Genomic DNA, 17384 nt, shown 5'->3' with positions numbered 1-17384 from the left:
CACTCACACACCATTTATGTTGCTGGGCCACAAGCGACACACAAATGCAGAGTGCATATGCTGTGCCTGAATGGAAGTGGCGACTGCTGTACGAGGCGATCGACGCAGCTCAGATTTTTCACGAGTGGCATTCAAATCCTCCTCCGTGCACCATTCGGTTTCAATCATGTTATGTGTGAAGAGGCCCTAATGTTTGCCCAGTTGGACACAAATAATTCATGGCTTTCCTTGTTGTTCAGAAACAATTTTGTTGTTTCACACCTGTAACATTATCACAAGCGCTTGTGGATTTATTTGATCAAACATACAAGCTGGCAGAAAAACACTATCAGATCCTGCTGCTGGCTAATGCAGACAGCGTAATTCATCAGCACAGCACAAAAAATTAACACTGGGAACAAAATGTTTTAAAGAAATGCATTCATCTGTTCACCCAGTCAGTTTTTCTCTGTTAAATAATACATGTTCCCAAAACGTTATGAGAACATTAGCTGAAAAGTTCTCTGAATGTTTTTAAGGAAAGCTTCTTTTTGGTTTCAAGAATGTTTGATAGTCATGTTAGCACAAATGTTTTGAGAACATTAGGCCAAATATTCTTGGAAAAGTTTTAAAGGCCCCTTCACACATAACACGAATGAGGCCCAATGGATTAGGTAAGAGGATTTAAATGGCACTCGTGAAAACTCCGAGCAGCAATAGAATGCCTCTTACAGCAGGTGGCACAACCGTTCTGCCACAGCACATGGAATTGTTGTTCAGTGCAGCACGCACACCTGAATGGACTGTCATGTCCATGATGGATGTCATTTAACACATACAATGTCATTCCCTCCCATGGTCATCACAGCTGTAATACGAGGCAGTGTGCTGCCTGCCCACAGCGAGTCGATGCATATGACAGGCTCAGCGCACTGCCACCAAACACAGCTGAGCAGGATATGAGAGCTGTGAAACACCCATCATGACATGTACAGCATGTAATCCTGGAGGTGGTAGCAGTGTGGCCACGTCGCCACAACAGAGATAAAAATAAAAACACAACTGTGGGACAGATCTAGCTGTGCATCACAGCACTGGTCAAACACCAACCACGCAACAGCCTGTGATGTCCAGCCCATAAATATAAATAAACTAGCTGGGGTACCCGGCGTTGCCCAGGTTAACCTGTTTAAGATATAATCTACAAAAAATTCCAAAGTTGATATTTTGTCATAATTGTAGATAGCTTATAAGTACGAGGTCTGCGAGAAAAGAAACCGACAGTTTTATTTAAAAAAAAAACTATATGGATTTGAATCACGTGTGATTACATCTGCCAAGCTTGAACCCTCGTGCGCATGCGTGAGTTTTTTCATGCCTGTCGGTGACGTCATTCACCTGTGAGCACGCCTTGTGGAAGGAGTGGTCCAGCCCCCTCGTCAGAATTCCTTTGTCTGAGAAGTTGCTGAGAGACTGGCGCTGTGCTTGATCAAACTTTTTTCAAAAACTGTGAGGCACATCCAAGTGGACACCATTCTAGAAATTCAGCTGGTTTTCGGTAAAAAATTTTAATGGCTGATGAGAGATTTTGGATTGTTTCTATCGCTGTAAGGACTTCCCACGGAGCAGGACGTCGCGCAGCGCTCCAAGGCGAGGTTGTCATCCTGTTTCAAGCTGAAAACCTCCAAATTTAAGCCTCTGTTGACCCAGGACGTCGTGAGAGAACAGAGAACTTTCAGAAGAGGTCGGATTCAGCAGTTTATCCGGACATTCCACTGTTAAAGGAGATTTTTTTAATGAAAGACGTGCGGACGGATTGGCACGTCGGCTCGCAGCCGGCGCGCACAAGGTCACGCACAGAGCTGATCAGATGTACACTAAGCCTGGCTGACTGATGCTGATCGGACATGTTGGCTGAGATGGTGAAAACAGAAGGACCGCGGTCAGCAGCCAGGAAGACCTTTAACAAGACTCTATACAGACAGTGTCGACTTCGTAACTGCCAGAGAACACAACATCCAGCAGAAACAACCCAGTCACGGGAAAACATGTTTATCCTCCAGTGTTGTTTACCCACCAAAAAACAACAAGTGCTGTGTTCACATGAAGACAACAATACCTGCAACCAATCAAATACGTCACCATGGAACACTACCGAGCTGCAAAAAGAAACGGGTCTGTATCAGCGTCTCTCTCAGTGCTCCAGAACATGTCATCTAACTGCCTGAAGCTCAGCTAAACAAACCATTTCCTCACAGGAAAACATGTTTATTAAGCTCACAGTTTTAGGGGCTGGAAGGCCTGGAGGACCTGAGTGACGCTGCGGCACAGTGAGTACTGTAATTTACAGAACACGTGTACCTTCCCATTATTGAGAGAGAACAGAGTCACTGCTGAGGGACATGAATCCCCTACAAGTTCATCACTTTCACCACACAGGGATACACTTCTGATGGCTGACATCCTGGATTTTAGTCTTGATCTTGGAAATCCACAAACCCAGAGACTCATCCCTCCTCTATTCAAGTGTTGCAATCAGGGCATCAACTAATTGCTTAAAAAAACACAGCATTATCTGTGAAGTCAAGGTCAGTAAAACCTTTCCCCCCATTCAAGTTGCTGGACTCCAAAACCTTTCATAACACTCAGTCCATGCAAGAACTGAACAGACAAGGAGCCAGCATACATCCCTAACAAACATAAGAATTCACTGGGAAGAAGTTAGAGTCTCTGCTCCTAATCCACACAGCACTCACTGCACTGATGTGAAGGATGGCTTCGATAGTTTTCAGCATGTTCGAAATTGTACTCTGGTCAACCAAATCATCCATCCATCGATTTTCTAAATCTGCTTAATCCAATTGGGCAGCGCAGTCTCATTTGACGGCAGGCGCTAAAGGGGTAAAGTATGATGCATGTGACGTAATTTCTCTACTTCCGGAGACAGAAACATGCCACCTTCGCTGAGTTTATGGGCAAATTACACGTAAACAAAGTGAAAATACAAAGAATAAGTGACGATGCGGTGGAAAGTGGACATGTGTTGCAGTTTGTTTATGACCCGGAGCTCAAACGTGTCAAAGTGGTTTTGCAGGCGAGAGAACGCAGCTACTCTGGTTAGCTGTGTAGGCTAACACTTACCGATGCAACCTCTCACATTTGCCTCGTCTTCCCTTCTCCACTGGGATACAAAACCTACACTTTTTGCAACTGCTTTGGCGATTGTAGCCGAAAACAAAACAGCACGCCATGTTCCCATTAGAACTGACGCTGTTTGCGGGAAGAGACTAATCCCCGGGCGGAGTGGGAGTGTCAGCACAAACCATTTGGAGGATGGGGGTTTCAGTGGAAACCATTTTAAACCAGCACGTCTTAAACCGGCAGGTCTGCTACGTGACAGCAAGTATGCTTTAAAGTTTACCGAGCCGGGCTGAATGGTTTGTGCTCCCACACTCCACCCGGGGATTCTCTGCTGTGTTTGTGCCGGCTGTCCCCACTGGTCACACTGGACCAACCACCAGTCTGTGGCAGAACTGACACATATGGCTATCAACCAAATAAACTGCTTTAAAACCATCAACATCGGCTGCAAAGAAGAGCTGTTGATATTTGCACATGCGTTCAAGGAGAACCCGCAGAGTTGATGCAATCAATCTTTGACATCTTGTGCATGAAGCCAGACTTCTTCAGAAGCCTCGAGTTGCTGAACAGAAAGTCAATGGGACTGAATCGTGTTCAGAATGTCCCTGTACAGGATACTGCTCAAAATACTGTGGCATATGAATACTGTATTTCCTTGACAAAACGCCCAGGTGCTCATTTTTTTCAAATCGTGCTCAGACCTAAGTGAGGCAGGTCTTTATTCAAGGCCAGCGATTATTAACAAAATGCTCCTTGCTGCCTGCACTGTAATATGTTGTTAAGTTTCATGCATATCCGTGAGTGTGGTGAACCAAAGACAACCGCTTTAGATCAGAGCCATCTGCATCTTTGCGTACCCTATCCGGAACAATGCACCTCCCAAAAATTGGAACTACACATCGAAACGATGGAGACCGCAAGAGCTGTGATTGGTCACTTTTCCAGTTTCACTCCTTCCTCTATGGTCATATTTTAAAAGTTTTTGCAGTGTACACGCCAATTAGATTTTGATCATGGATCAAACAGAAGAATGTTTGACAGAAAAGTCCACAAATATGACCAACATGGAGTCGAAAAACTACAGAAATGCTCAAATGACCCACAATTCATGGAAGGGAAACTTTGACAGAATCAAAGTTTGCTTGACTGTTTCAGTCCCAGGTATGTCATGGTCATGTTGCTGTATTGTTAGTTAGCTCACTAGGGTCTCTGCAAAATGTCTTGTAAATCACCCCAAAAGAATTATCCAATTACAAAAACAATGTTTTTAGATTTAAAGTGTTTCATTCTCACTTTTACAAAATATAAGAGAAAAAATGCTAAACATATTAGATTTATACAGTAATGTAGCTGTCTGGGAGCGTATTCTGCCAATTTGTATTTTTTTCATGCAGTCAACCAGCGTACGCTGCCGTCACTTGAATTGGCAGTCAGCACGTTGTATCGCTGTAAAACACCGACTCGTTTGCTTTGCCTCTGTCTGTAGTCGGTAACAAAGGGCTAAATGGATGTTCTTTGTTTAATGAGCGATAGTTTGTGGATGTGGGTTGTAAGTGATAATAATAACACAATTTCATTCGGGGCCCTATGGCTGATTACTAACCCTCCGTCTACGGCAAGCCATGGGCTACTAATGAAATGGCAGGCTGCTACTGACCACAAATAGCACCCTCCAAAATGTAGTAATTGTACAACTGTGCTCAAGTTGATTTAACACTATATTAACCTTAATTAACAGTAGGCCTGCACAATGTGAGCAGAATCTGCGATGTGTGAAATCACTGTTCATGTATCATATTGAATCACGGGTTCAGTAGGTCATCTGGCAAGTGGCGTTCAAGGATTTATCTTCATATTCATGAAGAACTGAGTAAGGAGATGCATTTGGATCCTTTAAAACATAGGGCCACGAAACTTTTAAAGATTTAAGGCATAAAAAGAATTTTCATCGGCACTACTATAATTTTATTCATTAGTCTTTAAATAAGGAATTCATAATATGACATTGCCAATCTGATCAAAATTCACGTTGCTTAGAAAAAAATAATAAAAAGTTCCTCTGAAGGGTAAATTTTCTAAAGAACACGGCCTTGAAGTACTTACGGCAGCGACAGCAGTGACGTCATATATCATGTAAGTGCTTCCCCAGACTTGTACCATTTGCCTCATGCAGTGCAACACATCTCCTTCGCATCATCCGTGAAGAGAACACCTCTCCAACGTGCCAAATGCCAGCGAATGTGAGCATTTGCCCACTCAAGTCGGTTACGACGACGAACTGGAGTCAGGTCGAGACCCTGATGAGGACGACGAGCATGCAGATGAGCTTCCCTGAGACGGTTTCTGACAGTTTGTGCAGAAATTCTTTGGTTATGCAAACCGATTGTTTCAGCAGCTGTCCGAGTGGCTGGTCTCAGACGATCTTGGAGGTGAACATGCTGGATGTGGAGGTCCTGGGCTGGTGTGGTTACACGTGGTCTGCGGTTGTGAGGCTGGTTGGATGTACTGCCAAATTCTCTGAAACGCCTTTGGAGACGGCTTATGGTAGAGAAATGAACATTCAATACACGAGCAACAGCTCTGGTTGACATTCCTGTTGTCAGCATGCAAATTGCACGCTCCCTCAAATCTTGCGACATCTGTGGCATTGTGCTGTGTGATAAAACTGCACCTTTCAGAGTGGCCTTTTATTGTGGGCAGTCTAAGGCACACCTGTGCACTAATCATGGTGTCTAATCAGCATCTTGATATGGCACACCTGTGAGGTGGGATGGATTATCTCAGCAAAGGAGAAGTGCTCACTATCACAGATTTAGACTGGTTTGTGAACAATATTTGAGGGAAATGGTGATATTGTGTATGTGGAAAAAGTTTTAGATCTTTGAGTTCATCTCATACAAAATGGGAGCAAAACCAAAAGTGTTGCGTTTATATTTTTGTTGAGTGTATGTAGACTATTATTGTTGTTGCTATAATATATGAATAAAAATAAATTAAAAAAATTACAATTTGCTCTTTTACGACAACGAACGCTAAGCCATTAATTAAACAGAAAACAAATCAACACAAACGTGCTGATGCGAACAGCTTAATGCTAACTTTAACATTGAAAAAGCCATAGACGTGCTAATGCGTTAGCATCGGTCCCGTTTTTAAGTTATAAAATACATCTATCAACTATTTCAGAAGACCATAACAGGTTGGTTTAACATAAAAATATTAAATATTACTCACAGACATATGCTCTTCAGGGTTTTATCAGGAAAAAATTAGGATAAAGCAAAATAAAATCCACGAATCGTGGATCGAAGCACTGCTTCGACCTGCAAATCACTGCTTCGAATGGTTCAAGGTTCAAAGCAAAGCCGTGCTGCAGAAAAGTTGATTACAGACCCGCTGCAGGTCTGTAATCAATGTAGAGAAATTATCATTTTCCTGACAAACACCCCCAAGTGCACAACTGCAAAAAAGCCTCCCGGACATGCCTCATGACAAATCGGCCTGACTTTGTTGCAGTAACTAGTAATCAGTGGTGTCTCTGGGTGAAAACACAACTTTTTTTGTGTGTGTGTATGTTTTTTGTAATGAGTAACGGCACGGCGTATAGAAAATGTATCGGAGTAGAAGTATGCAATTAAGATCAGAAATGTAGTGAAGTAAAAGTGAAAGTAAGCTGAATTAAAAAAACTCAAGTAAAGTACAAAGTCTCCCAAAATGTACTTAAGTACAGTAGTGAAGTATTTTTACTTCATTACTATACAACACTGGTGATCTTATAGCTTTAAAGTAGACCTGCATTGAAATAAATGTGGTCAGATTTCAGAAAGAAATAGCTGATATGTATTTATAAGACCCTTATGAATGCAGTAAAGTAAATCTGTAAGCCCAAATTTGTAATTCAGCGGAGAAATCTTCGTTTAAAAATGACAAATTTGCAGCTAAAATTTAGCCCTCTGTGAAAACAGTTTGTACATCCGGATCATTTCCATGACGTCAGGGACGAGACGACGTGCTCCCGCCTTCAGTCCGATCCCGCATTGAAATTGATTTTATCTGTTAGTAATGTTACTGTTATACACATCCTGGTTTCAACATCCAAAAGTAAGCTGCAATGAATGTGAGATACAGCTCTGATACATGATACATGCTCAGATCAGCGGCGACATCGACAGCGGGCGACGTTCTTCCCCCATGCCTCTCTCTCTGCCTCCGCTGCGCTTAACAAGAGCATGCGCTCGTTAAATTCCGCCATGGGCCACTCACACCCCCGTGTCTGCTGTGCAGCCGCAGACACGGCTCTTTCTACTGAATGGTGCAGCCTTGCCACAAGTCCAGAGACTACGCTCGCCGTTTTAATGCGAAGCAGCCGGTGACACCTGTTGCTCGCAAGGACAGACTTGCGGCAAAATCCGCAGCGCCGCACGTCTCGGTAATCGGAGCCACAGAGCTCCATGGCCGCTGAGAGAGGTTTATATCGTTTTAATGACTTGAATTCTTTGCCGGTCTCGCCTCCGTAGCCCGCGACGGTACACTGAAGGCGAAAGACAGTAGACTTTCAATGATATATTCAAATAATTTTCAAGCGCAAATAAAAGAAATGTGTACTCACCAAGCGTACCCCAAGACAATATGAAGTTTAAAAAAGTAGATCCTTCCAAGAAAAAGACATAAGACAAGAAAAAGGTGCAGATGAAACCTGACGTAAATCCACAAATTACAGTTGGCGCACGCAATGCATGCTGGGAGAGGGTCTTCTCCGTGACGTCTCGGCAGCGTCCATGATGAGAGGGACAGTTTTGCGGAGGGCTAAATGTTAGCTGTAAATTTGTTATTTTTAAATGAAGATTTCTCCGTTGAATGACAGATCTGGGCTTACAGATTTACTTTACTACATTCAGAAGGATCTTATGTGTAAATATAAGTCATTTTTTGGTCAAAAGATCTGACTGCATTTATTTCAATGCAGGTCTACTTTAAGTCTGCAATTAGTCTTATTATCCTGCTCATTAGTAATTCAGATTTCTCAAATCCACGAGGACATTCTATGTAACATCCTTATGTCTATCAAACACAACAATCAAATCTGAAATCCATCAAGGACTGAAACAGAAGAAGTTTTTTGAATGACTAAATCCCTAATTAGTCTTAATTACCTCATAACTTCATGAGGAATTAAAATTTCTCAAATCTGTGAAGATGTCCTCTGAACCATCCTTAATGCTATCAAAATACAAAACAAACAAACACACGCACAAAAAAAAAACAGAAAAAAATCCATCAGGAATTGAAAGAGAAGTAGTATTTTTTGTAAAATGTGGATGACAGATGACAGCAACAGACTCCAACAGACAGACGACGGAGTGCATTAGGTCATCTTGGCTTTTTGGTCAGATGACCTTAAAACATTAATGAAACAACTTAACTTCTGACACTTTCATTTCCTGTGACCAAAAACACAAATGTTGAACTTCTGTGGGCTTCCCAGTCTGCTCACTGTCAGAAGACTGCAGGTCAGCAGGTCAGGGTGGATGTAATCTTACCGCACGTCACGGCGTGAGCCAATAAAACGATCCGTCTTACTCACTGCGTGATGTGCTCATTGTGCAAGCTCGTAGTGTAATGACGATGAAAATGTGATTAACTGTACAGCACTAATTAACACTATGAGAGAGTAGATTTAACACAATTACATACTTGCTGCAGTGTTAATTTAAGAGGTTTACACCTGGATATGTTCCAGTGAAGGATGAGATGACTTTAATATGTTTTTCTGAAGCTGGAGAGTTTACGTCCCGACACCAAACGACAGTACAAACATGACTTTTCACAAAATCCTCAAATAGTTTCTTTATCACGTCTGCCAATGACGTAACAAAATCACTGGCATTTATTTTTTATTTATTTATTTGTCTGTTAGCGGGATTAGGTCAAAACTACCGCAAGTTTTTTTGATGAAATTTTCACCACAGATAGATATTAGGCCATGGAAGACTCCATGAAATTGGAGGCGATCTGGTGTCGGCGACCGAACACCCCCCCCAAAAAATCGGTCCACCCTGCGTACACTGCACCTTCACTGCACATGCGTCATTTAGAGCGTCAGCAACAATTCACCGATCATCACCTCGTTTCTGCTTCAAACTGCACTCCAGTCATCATCTATCTCAGTGACAGACATCTGAATTTTTTGTACAACAATCATTTCCACATAAATTCAGCATTATTTCATAAGAAAAGACGGGGGAGCGATCAGAGCACCGCAGCATCACGTCTGAGTCTGACTCTCTGAGTCTGACCAGTGGCGGGGCAAAGGGGGGGCTTAAGCCCCCCCCCAAGCATGAGCCATCAAGCACGGTGGCTGCAGCCGCGCATGAACACAGAATATACAGAAGCTGTATATCGTTGTTCGGCAATCATTCTAAGTGATGTGTGTGTGCATTGATACCACATTTTAGAGGAGCACGGGTGACTAAAACATATACCTTGGTATTTATAAAGCAATTTACTATATATTGTTCATTTCGATGACATTTTGTGGAGCCCCTCCAACTTTTACCCCAGCCCCCCCAACAAAACCTTCCTGGCACCGCCACTGGTCTGACTCTCTACACCCAAAATGGTCAGAGGGAATAATGTGATTATTAACCATCAGATGACAAAGTAAAACCTCTTAAATCATTCTAAAGTCCGTTTTAAGCAGAAAATGAGGTGATAATCAGAGAGTCGCTGCTGATGCTCTGAAATGACATCAGTGCAGCAGCACATCAGACTCAAACGTGCTGCTGCACTCTGATTGTGGCGGACAGATTTTTAAGAGGGGACCGGATTCGGATTCTGGATCAAGATTTCACTTTATATAGGCTTTGAAGGATGATGTCGAAACTACTTCACAGATTCTCACCACAGATCGATATTAGGGCATGGAAGACTCCACTACATTCTGGAGGTGATCTGGATTGGCAGACGTTGGAAGTCTCTGATTGCTCTTGTTCTGTAGTAGCGCCTCGGTTGTGCTCAGCTCACATTTCATTCATATCCCAGTTCCTTTTCAAAGGTGTTTCTGTGTTTCTACGGAAACCCTGAGTGATCTGATGGAGCATGCCGTGCTTGCAGAGAAAGATCGTGTCTGGTTTTTGACTTTATCCCCATTTGTCGACAGAAAAAGCAGCGTCACGCCACGCCTGTGTGCTCAGACGCGTGTTAGCATGTTGATACTTAGCCGTAACAGAACCCTCCTGAACCGCTCACACATGCACGCTTCTGTTTCCAATCAGAGTGAGCTGAAATACACTTTATACCTGCTTAAGAGGGAGGAAGAGAGAAAAAGGTGGCATTTATTTTCCTTCAACTTCCAACAACTTGTGTCAGTACGATGACTCCGTAAGTCAGAAGAACGCTGTTTGAGTGTAAAATGTTTGTGCTGTACGTATCTTAGATCAATCAGAAAGGCTTAACGTTTTCTGATCTGATCCTGTGAATGAATAGAAAAACAAAGCACTTTAAATCCAGAGCAGACTAAATAAAGACAGCAGGAATATCGGACTCAGCCACATCAGAGGCAGACCAGCTGTTTAAATGTTCTGCCTCAGTGAGCGAACACTTTCTGTTATTGAAAATTATTTCACTGGAACAGTGATGTTAAAATCATTTCAAGGACAGTGTCGGCTTCATTTCATCAGGTTGTGCATATTTTTTAAATGACCTCACTCTAAAGGGTTAAATGAAACTGAAATGACTTAATAATAATAATGATGATGATGATGATGATGATAATAATAATAATAATGATGATGATAATAATAATAGTAATAATGATGACGATGATGATGATGATAATAATAATAATGATGATAATAATAATAATAATAATAATAATAATGACGATGATGATAATGATGATAATAATAATAATAATAATAATAATAATAAAAACTGCAGCATGCAAACTGTTTGCTATAATGTAGTCCTCATAGAATTATTGGCTCAAACACTTTATTAATCCTTTAGATTACAGCATACTGGTGTCACAGACCGAACGGTCCCCCTAAAAATCGGTCTCCCCTGATAACGCGGTTCACGGATTATCACCTTGTTTCTGCTTCGAAATGCATTCCAGTCATCATCTATCTCAGCGACAGATATCTGAAACTTTTGTACAACAACCATTTCCACATAAATTCAGCACTATTTCATCATAAAAGGCGGCGGAAGCGATCAGAGCGCCGCGGCTAAACGAGCTGCTAGCTGATGCGTTCACTGCGCGTCGGACATTTCAAAGCATCACGGAATTTCACCTTGTTTCTGCTTAAAATAGCCTCATTTCTGCTTAAAACTGACTTTAGAATGATTTAAGAGGTTTTACCTTGTCATCTGATGGTTAATAATCACATTAAGCTATTTGATTGCTTTGGGTGAAGAGACTCCATCTCAAACGTGTTGCTGTGGTCTGAAATTATGCATGCACATTTGCAAAAGGTGGACCGTTCTGTCTGCGACACAGGACTCCAGTGACACACAAGAAAAAAAGTTTTGAATTTACTGGTCCAGTTAGGTGGTTTGGAAAATCATGACAGTTATGATGATGATATGACATGATATGCTATCATATGTGGTTCAACCAATAAATAAAAAAATAACCCCATCACTGATGAAAAAAAAGGACTGTAAACCAACTGAAACTGTGGATACATTGTATAAATCAGAAAAAACACTCAAGGTTTCGGAAATGTTTCAATAAGTCATGCTAACCAAGATGTAAATGGTCAAACGGCGGAAAAAAGATGACACAATAATTTTTCATCGTTTTATCCATAATTAAGATTAGCTCTTGAATACTTTTTGTGAGTTGAGATGAAAATGTTAAGGCTGAAATCCTGAAGGCGTGCCCCTTTAATGCACTCATATCACACAGCTTTTAGGCAAACCCATAAGACCTACCAGCTTTCTTAATTATCATTCTGAAAGTATTTAAATTTTGATCCAAAAAGTAGAAGTGGGTGATACCGGGAATTTTGGTGTTGATCTGATGCCAAGTAAATACAGGCCCAGTATCACCGATATCGATACTGATACCGATACCAATACTTTTTCATATTTAAGCTTCATAGATGCAAAGCTTAAATATGAAAAAGTATTGGTATCGGTATCAGTATCGATATCGGTGGTACTGGGCCTGTATTTACTTGGCATCAGATCAACACCAAAATTCCCGGTATGCTTCATAGATGCAAAGGCAGGGGTGGTGGCCAAGTGGTTAATGCGCTTGGTTTCAGTTCAGAAGTTCCGGGTTCTCCATGTAATGTGGAGTTGCGTCAGGAAGGGCATCCGGCGTAAAACTTGTGCCAATTCAAACATGCAGATCCACCTTGGATTTGCTGTGGCGACCCCAAGTGCAAACAAGGGAGCAGCCGAAGGGACTTACAAGCTTCATAGATGCAAAGGATCCAAACGACCTAGGATAGAATTTTGTCAAACATTGTATGTGACAACAAAATACTTTATTATCATAATCAACATTTTGGTTAAAAAAATATCACTCAACACAACTTAAAATCTCCTGAGGTAGAGGGCTGACAAACCACAATACAAGGGTGCGCTGCTCCGTGATGTGTGACACAGAGCAGCGCTGCTCTTACAGACAGAGAGTAGACTTTGATGAATCTGCGTGCGCAGCACTCAGTGCGTGCGGGAGAGAAAAAAGCTTGAGTATTGATCTTTTTCACGAGGATCGTTCAATATCAATACCAGCGTTGGTATCGATATTATTGATATTAGCATCGATCCGCCCACATCTACCAAAAACACTCTGAAGGTTTTTTTATGGGTCTGAGATACATTGTTTCCTGTGCGTGTCACTTTAAAAGAAAAAGAGCTGCTCTCCCACCCGAAAGGGGGCGTCTCCACAGACTGTGTGGGCGTGTCTAAAAGAGCAAATCAAATCAGATCATTTCAGTTCTAAATGTTGTTTCCATCAGGAGATATTCTGCATTCATACATTCAGAATCGTGGGTCTCACGGGATCTTTATGAGTTTATATGCAAAATATTTAATGTTGATATGAAGTTTTGATATGGAAAAAAAAAGTATTGACAAGAACAGACACAAGTATGACACAGAGAAGTTCTATAATTATAGGACAGACAGATACCACGTGCCTGACCAGGAACAGATAGTCCATAAAACACCAGATTTTACCTGGATGAGTTAGTGAAGAACTCCACAGAATATCCGAAATAAGTCCCCTGCGGTCCGCTGAAAGTGGCGCAGTTCTCTGTGTCCAAGTTAAAAGCTGCGCAAAACTGCACCAAAACCGCCACCACAGGTACAGTCAACACGGTACAAAGTCCACGACCGGTGCCCATCTCTGCTGCTGTGCGTCTCTTCTTTCATCGAACAGCTGGAGCACAAAACGCATCATCCGTGCGCTTTTTACGCAGGACGCTCCGGTGGTCTCCGAAACATCAGGACCAGAACCCACCCCGCGGCTCCAACAGGTCCACGAGACTGATCCGGATTCTATACGCACACATATGCACACACACTGTGATCGAACGTAAAGACAGACAGAGAGAGAGAGAGAGAGAGAGAGAGAGAGAGCGAGAGAGAGAGAGAGAGAGAGAGAGAGAGAGAGAGAGACACGGAGGGAGGGGGTCACAGGGTGGAGCTCTGATTATTACCAGACGTTTGACTGGTCCCTAACACACACACACACACACACACACACACACACACACACACACACACACACACACACACACACACACACACACACACACACACACACACACACACACACACACACACACACCCCTCATGGATTACTCACAATCACAACTATGGAAGCAAAATGTTGCCTGGACTGACATTTATAAAAGGTCTGTTTACTCCCGTTCAACTTATTACATTCGAACACATGATAAGAATAAGAAACTTGAAGAGTCACGTCAAATATCTGGAGGTGGAATTATTTTATTTCAAGGACAATATCATGTTTATGTTACACACGGCCGCTGTCGCTGACCGAACGGTCCCCCCTAAAAATCGGTCTCCCCTGCCTTCACTGTGCATGCGTCATCAGCCGCGGTTCACCGTTTAACACCTAGTTTCTGCTTCAAATTGCACTCCAGTCATCACCTATCTCAGCGACAGACACCTGAAGCTTTTCTGCAACAATCATTTCCACACAAATTCAGCATTATTTTATCATAAAAGATGGATGAAGCGATCAGAGTGCCGCAGCTGCACGAGCTGCTAGCTGATGCATTCACTGCGAGTCAGTCATTTCAAAGCGTCAGAGTTTCGCCTCATTTCTGCTTAAAACTGACTTTAGAATATTTTAAGAGGTTTTACCTTTATCATCTGATGGTTAATAATCACATTAATCCATTTGACAGCTTTGGGTGAAGAGACTCTGTCTTTGACGAGCGGCTGAGCTCCGAAATGACGCATGCGCAGTGGAGGCAGGGTGAACCCATTTTTATGGGTCGACCGTTCGGTCTGCAACACTGGTCTGCTCTGTGTCAGCCTGATCCCATCAGATCTCAGAGCTAAGCAGTGCAGGATCTGGTTAGTACTTGGATGGGAGACCTCTTTGGAACACCAGCAACTGTGTGTGTTTCTCCAGGTTACACTGGAGTTGTTTCAGGAAGGGCATCCGGCATAAGACTTGTGCCAAATACCAATGCGTACCTGGCTGTATCTGCTGTGGCGACCCCAAACAAACAGGAGCAGCCGAACTGACAACAACATCATGTTTATCTTTAAATTAAATGTTGGTACTTACACTGTAAAGACAGGCCTGTGATAGACTGGTGAACTGTCCAGGGTGTAACTCACCTTATCCCAGTGACCGCTGGGGATGATTCCGTTCACTTATGATTTCTAATGTAAACTAAAACAATATTCCAGTGGTTAGATGGTGGATATTATACATTAAATTTGTAGCAGTACAGGGAAATACTTTATTTTTTAAGCAAAAAAGCATATTAGAAAAATCTGTTTAAAGTTGTTTTGTTATGTCTTGCAGTAGTGTAATATAGGGTGCATCTGAAAAGTATTCACAGCGCTGCACTTGTTCCACATTTTATGTTACAGCCTTATTCCAAAATAGATGAAATTCATTGTTTCCCTCAAAATTCGACACACAGTATCCCATAATGACAATGTGAAAAAAGTTTTTTTTTTTTAAGACTTTTGGAAATTAAAAAAAACAACAACTAAGAAATCACATGAAAATTCAGTAAGGTATATCTTATATATTATATTCCAATTCTAAGGTGGAACTATGCTAGTATACTAAAGTATATCTAAATATGTATTAGTACTAATAGCATTTGCCATGAAGAACAAAATTGAGCTGAGGTGCATCCTGTTTCCACTGATCATCCTTGAGATGTTCGCAAAGCTTAATTGGAGTTCACTTTGGGTGAATTCAGTTGATTGGACATGATTTGGAAAGACACAAACCTGTCTACATATAAGGTCCCACAGTTGACAGTGTATGTGACAAAGTGACAAAGTTTTTTATTCGGCACACAAAATATTCAAAGAGAAAAAATGAACAATTCCACAAACGCATAAAAAAAAAAACTAGTGAGTCCGAAAGGGTATGGGCTGAAGCAAAGCTTATTAGCGCCCACCCCTGCTAGTACAAGTACATCAATTCTAATCAGTCATATTTACATATGTCAGAGCACAAACCAAACATGAAGTCAAAGGAATTGTCTGTAGACCTTCAAGACAGGATTGTGTCAAGGCACAAATCTGGGGAAGGGTACCAGAAACATTTCTGCTGCTTTGAAGGTCCCAATGAGCAGAGTGGTCTACATCATCCGTAAGTCGAAAAAGTTCAGATCCACCAGGACTCTTCCTTGAGCTGGTGGCCTGTCTAAACTGAGTGATCGGGGAGGAGGACTTTAGTGAGGGAGGTGACCAAGAACCCGATTGTCACTCTGTCATAGCTCCAGCATTCCTTTGTGGAGTACGGAGAACTTTTCAGAAGGTCAACTATATCTGCAGCAATCCACCAATCAGGTTTGTTTGGTAGAGTGGCCAGATGAGGCAACTCCTTAGTAAAAGGCACATGGCAGCCCACCTGGAGTTTGCCAAAAGGCACCTGAAGGACTCTCAGACCATAAGAAACAAAATTCTCTGTTCTGATGAGACAAAGATTGAACTCTTTGGCGTGAATGCCAGGCATCATGTTTGGAGGAAACCAGGCACCATCCCTACAGTGAAGCATGGTGGTGGCAGCATCATGCTGTGGGGATGTTTTTCAGCAGCAGGAACTGAGAGACTCGTCAGGATTGAGGGAAAGAAGAATACAGTGACGTACAGAGACATCCTGGATGAAAACCTGCTCCAGAGCGCTCTGGACCTCAGACTGGGGCGACAGTTTGTCTTTCAGCAGGACAATGACCCTAAGCACACAGCCAAGATATCAAAGGAGTGGCTTCAGGGCAACTCTGTGAATGTCCTTGAGTTGATGCACCTTTTGTTGTGAAAGTGTAGTGACACGGACCCACAACAGGGGGCATAAATGAACCGACAATGAAAGTCAAATATGAACACTTTACTGTTGTGAAAAGCACAACCAAACACAGCAGATTACAGAATGTGTACAATAGTCAATTAACAAAGGTGACGTGTGGGCAGGCTCGAGGATAGAGGACGTCTGTCCTGAGAAGAACCGGAACCACACGATTTCCTCCGCCACCGAACCTGGAGAATACTGGAGCCTCCAAGTCCCGAAAACCCCAGGTGGCCACCGTCTCCGCGTGTCGGATCTGGTACTGCTGGCGAGGAGCAGAGACAGATGTGGGTGTGTGAACACCCAGTAACAATGGTGGAAATTCCACCTCCACCTCTCAGCAAGAAAATTGGCACGTGCAGTAGTATGTGTACTTGTCAAAAGTTTGGAGTGAAGACGTCAGTCCAAACCCAGCCTCCAGCTGCAAGCACTCAAAACCTACTGCAAAAATAGCACAAGCAAACACTGTCTGTGTTAGACAAAATAATGGCTGAGAACAAATTACCTCCTAAGGTAGATGATATCTTGGCAGCGAGGTGGAGATGAAGTCCGGTCTTTATGGAGTGGCAAGATGAAGTGCAGATGAGTGACAGCTGTCACTCCCGGCTGTGTCCATGGTGACTGCGCCCTCTCGTGCCTGAAGCCCGCACTCCAGGCAGGGCGCCATCTGGTGGTGGTGGGCCAGCAGTACCTCCTCTTCTGGCAGCCCACACAACAGGACCCCCCCCTCAACGGG

The 17384-nt window shown here is 42.6% G+C and overlaps 1 protein-coding gene across 1 annotated transcript in view; it reads right to left on the bottom strand.

Moving 5' to 3' along the window:
* Nucleotides 1-13649, bottom strand: part of LOC117507546 (integrin alpha-5-like) — a 215658-nt gene extending 202009 nt beyond the window's left edge. The window contains exon 1 of the mRNA XM_034167411.1: nucleotides 13315-13649. Coding sequence (XP_034023302.1) covers nucleotides 13315-13481 — 167 coding nt within the window. The 5' untranslated portion in view covers nucleotides 13482-13649. The remainder of the gene's footprint in view (nucleotides 1-13314) is intronic.
* Between the last annotated feature and the right edge of the window lie 3735 nt (nucleotides 13650-17384).

This window comes from Thalassophryne amazonica, chromosome 3 (assembly GCF_902500255.1).
Source record: "Thalassophryne amazonica chromosome 3, fThaAma1.1, whole genome shotgun sequence".
Classification (NCBI taxonomy): Eukaryota; Metazoa; Chordata; class Actinopteri; order Batrachoidiformes; family Batrachoididae; genus Thalassophryne; species Thalassophryne amazonica.
Note: the sequence above shows the minus strand (reverse complement) of the source record. Positions and strands in the feature narration are given on the sequence as shown.